The sequence below is a fragment of the Dendrobium catenatum genome, unplaced genomic scaffold (assembly GCF_001605985.2).
Source record: "Dendrobium catenatum unplaced genomic scaffold, ASM160598v2 fragScaff_scaffold_717, whole genome shotgun sequence".
Taxonomy (NCBI): domain Eukaryota; kingdom Viridiplantae; phylum Streptophyta; class Magnoliopsida; order Asparagales; family Orchidaceae; genus Dendrobium; species Dendrobium catenatum.
In genome coordinates this window covers 370,321-373,106 of record NW_021319179.1, presented here as the reverse complement: position 1 = coordinate 373,106, position 2,786 = coordinate 370,321, and the positions used below count along the sequence as shown (strand labels likewise).

At 41.7% G+C, this 2,786-nt stretch overlaps 1 protein-coding gene across 1 annotated transcript in view; it reads right to left on the bottom strand.

Moving 5' to 3' along the window:
- Positions 1 to 1,053, bottom strand: part of LOC110116365 — a 4,286-nt gene extending 3,233 nt beyond the window's left edge. Inside the window, exon 1 of the mRNA XM_020849910.1 lies at positions 721 to 1,053. Within this exon, the coding sequence (XP_020705569.1) occupies positions 721 to 1,053 (333 nt within the window). The remainder of the gene's footprint in view (positions 1 to 720) is intronic.
- Between the last annotated feature and the right edge of the window lie 1,733 nt (positions 1,054 to 2,786).

Sequence of the window (2,786 nt, the reverse complement as noted above, 5' to 3'; positions counted from 1 at the left end):
TCCTAAAACATAAAGCCCAACACTTAGATTAAGTTGGGACGCTTCCGGATGGTTCTGGAATTTCAAAGTGTCCCCTACCTCTCCTCCTTTAACTCCGTTAATAACTGCTCAATTTTGATCCATTCCCTGTTGAATTTCCAAAATTCACTTCTCTTTTTGATATCACTCCTAGAAATTCTAACAAAATTTCTGCCGTTATTTTAATCGAGAGTTTTCGTAGGAGACCTTGTTTTCTTACGATGTAATTAACTACGAGGGCTTGCGCTCGTAGGAGATTTAGAACCACACACGCACCTGATTTTAAAAATTGATTTTTCAAAACTCAATTGGATTTCTTTGGGAAAACTTAAAATACTAGTGATCGTTATTATTACAATCAAAGAATTATCATCGAATGGTATTTTCTCCCTTTGGGGAGATACATATTTCTTTGATAAGGCTTTGGATGTGAACCTAACGATCACTCTTCTTGAATATTGTAGCTGGATATTCAGTTGAACCTCATTTTGATCCTTCGGGGCCATATGAAGTTCTCTTTAGCATCCGGTCACGATATTCAAGATGAATTTTATAATTCTAAATCTGAATACCGTTATGAAATTTTATTTTCACCTCTCGAGGTGATATACTTTTTCTAACGAGACAATTCGATTTTAGAATTCAATTTTAAGTCCCAAAGAAAACTAATATTTTTCAAAATTCCACCAACAGTCGCCTGACTGTCGAATGAACAGGTGGAACAGCTACAGCAGGCTGCCGGTGTTGAGGGGTCGGGGCAACCCGCACAACAGGAGCAGTAGGCACTTGATGCCTAACCGTCAGACGAACGGGTAGAATAACTACAGCAGGCTGCCGACGCTGAGGGGCCTGGGCAACCTGCGCAACATGAGCGGTATGCACTGGACGCCTAACCGTAGGATGAACTGGTGGAATGGGGAGTGGCCTAAGAACTGGTCGCCTAGCCACGGGGCGCACAGGCTGTGCAGGTACAGGAACGGGACGAGCAGGCGCCCGGGCCGTCTGCCGAGCAGCTGGTCGTCCGAAAGGATGCATGGCTATGCATCCTCTCCTCTAGGAATGAGAGAATGCAGCAGCCTCAGCCGGGGTTGGCCCGCCAAGAGTGACGAAGGTCGAGTTTATGAAGGAACCAAAAGTGATCTCTCCAGCTGGTGGACTGGCAAGCAAGGACTCAGAAAGAGTCACCCGTGCGTTCGAACCAAATTTAAAAGTGACGAAAGGTACGAAGGAAGCCATGACACTGCTGCCAAGAAAAAATAGTGAAAAGAATTAGTTAGAATTAAAATCAAGAAAGAGTGAAGAATTCAATATAAATTTGATAAAGGTAGATAGAAATTGATAGGGAAATGAATAGCCTGTAAGGCTAGAAAGAAGTAGAGTAGGGGGAAAACCCTAGCTATAAGGAAAGGAACCCTAACTAAGGAATGAACCTAACTAAGGAATGACCCTAACTAATAGTGGGATAAACCTAATCTAAGGAGTACCAATCCCGGAGTACACACCAGAAAGGATAATATATAATCCAAAGATGGAGAGAGAAAGTGGTCCCACCGTGGTCGCTAGAAACCTGTTGACCTCCGAAAGAGCACCGCACGAACGAGTCAATTGGAAGGGACAGATTAGATCATACATACGACTAACTGTTGAGGATAGAGGCTGTCGCCAACACACCTCGATGGGTAGTAATATACACGACCTAATTATGGGTTTCCCCCACCCGATACAACAGTTCTAATGGGGTTTAGTAGATGTGGGACCGAGTTTCCCACTGGTGTAAGCCACCATGGTTAATTACATCCCAGGCCGGAGCCCGAGAAAAATCTCGATTAAGAATCATACATTATCCCCTCCTAAAGTGGGATTGGCATAGGGGTGAAGACTAGGAAATACTATTCATAAGGAAGAAAGGTTTTAAAGAGGCTAAATCAACATGCGTGGCTCTTACCAGCACTCGGACACTCTAGGGTACTAAGGAGAAGCTGAGAAAAGAAAATCAAGCACTTAATCACATGCTTAAGAGAAGAGATGGAGGTGGCATCATCCTGTGATGCGGATAAGTAAGATTTATAGCCCCTAAAAGGAAGGGACCTACCTACTATTTAAGGCATACTACGAGAACGAATGTAGTAGCCTCGAATCCTAAATCTAGGTTGAGCATAGTGTTCTACAAAACACTAAGACCCGTGTCCTAGCTAATGTAGTGCAAAACCATGACTTACCTCGGCCTGGATTGGGGAGCCAGCTAACCACCTAATAGCTTCAAAACCATGCTATCAAGTCAGTTATGAAAGATGGGTGGGTGGTAAAGTTCTTTAAAAATAGGACTGACATCTAGAGAATTTCCTAAGTGGTCCTAGACTTATGTGGATCAGATGCTCCTATCTAATGCAATTAAATTTTATTTAGTTGGTTACAAATGCAATGCATGCTAGTTGAAATGTCAGCTCATGAATGTTATAGAATTTTAAAAAATAGGCTTATAGAAAATAATTTTTTAGAAAAGACTGAGTCTCCTTAGGTTCGGCACTTCATCCTCATAGGCCAGATTATCAGGACGGTTCCGGCAATTCCCTAGGTTTGTTAAGTTTCTAAATTATTTAAAACTTAAATATTAAATTTTGGTTATGAGTAGAAAAATTTTATAGTCCTTAGAAAGCTAATCGGAATCCAGGCGAAAACAAAAGCGGCATGCAAGAAAGAAACCTAAAAAAATAGGCAATTTCTTCTACGCAATCAGGTAAACACATCAATATAAGTCCAAAAATAAT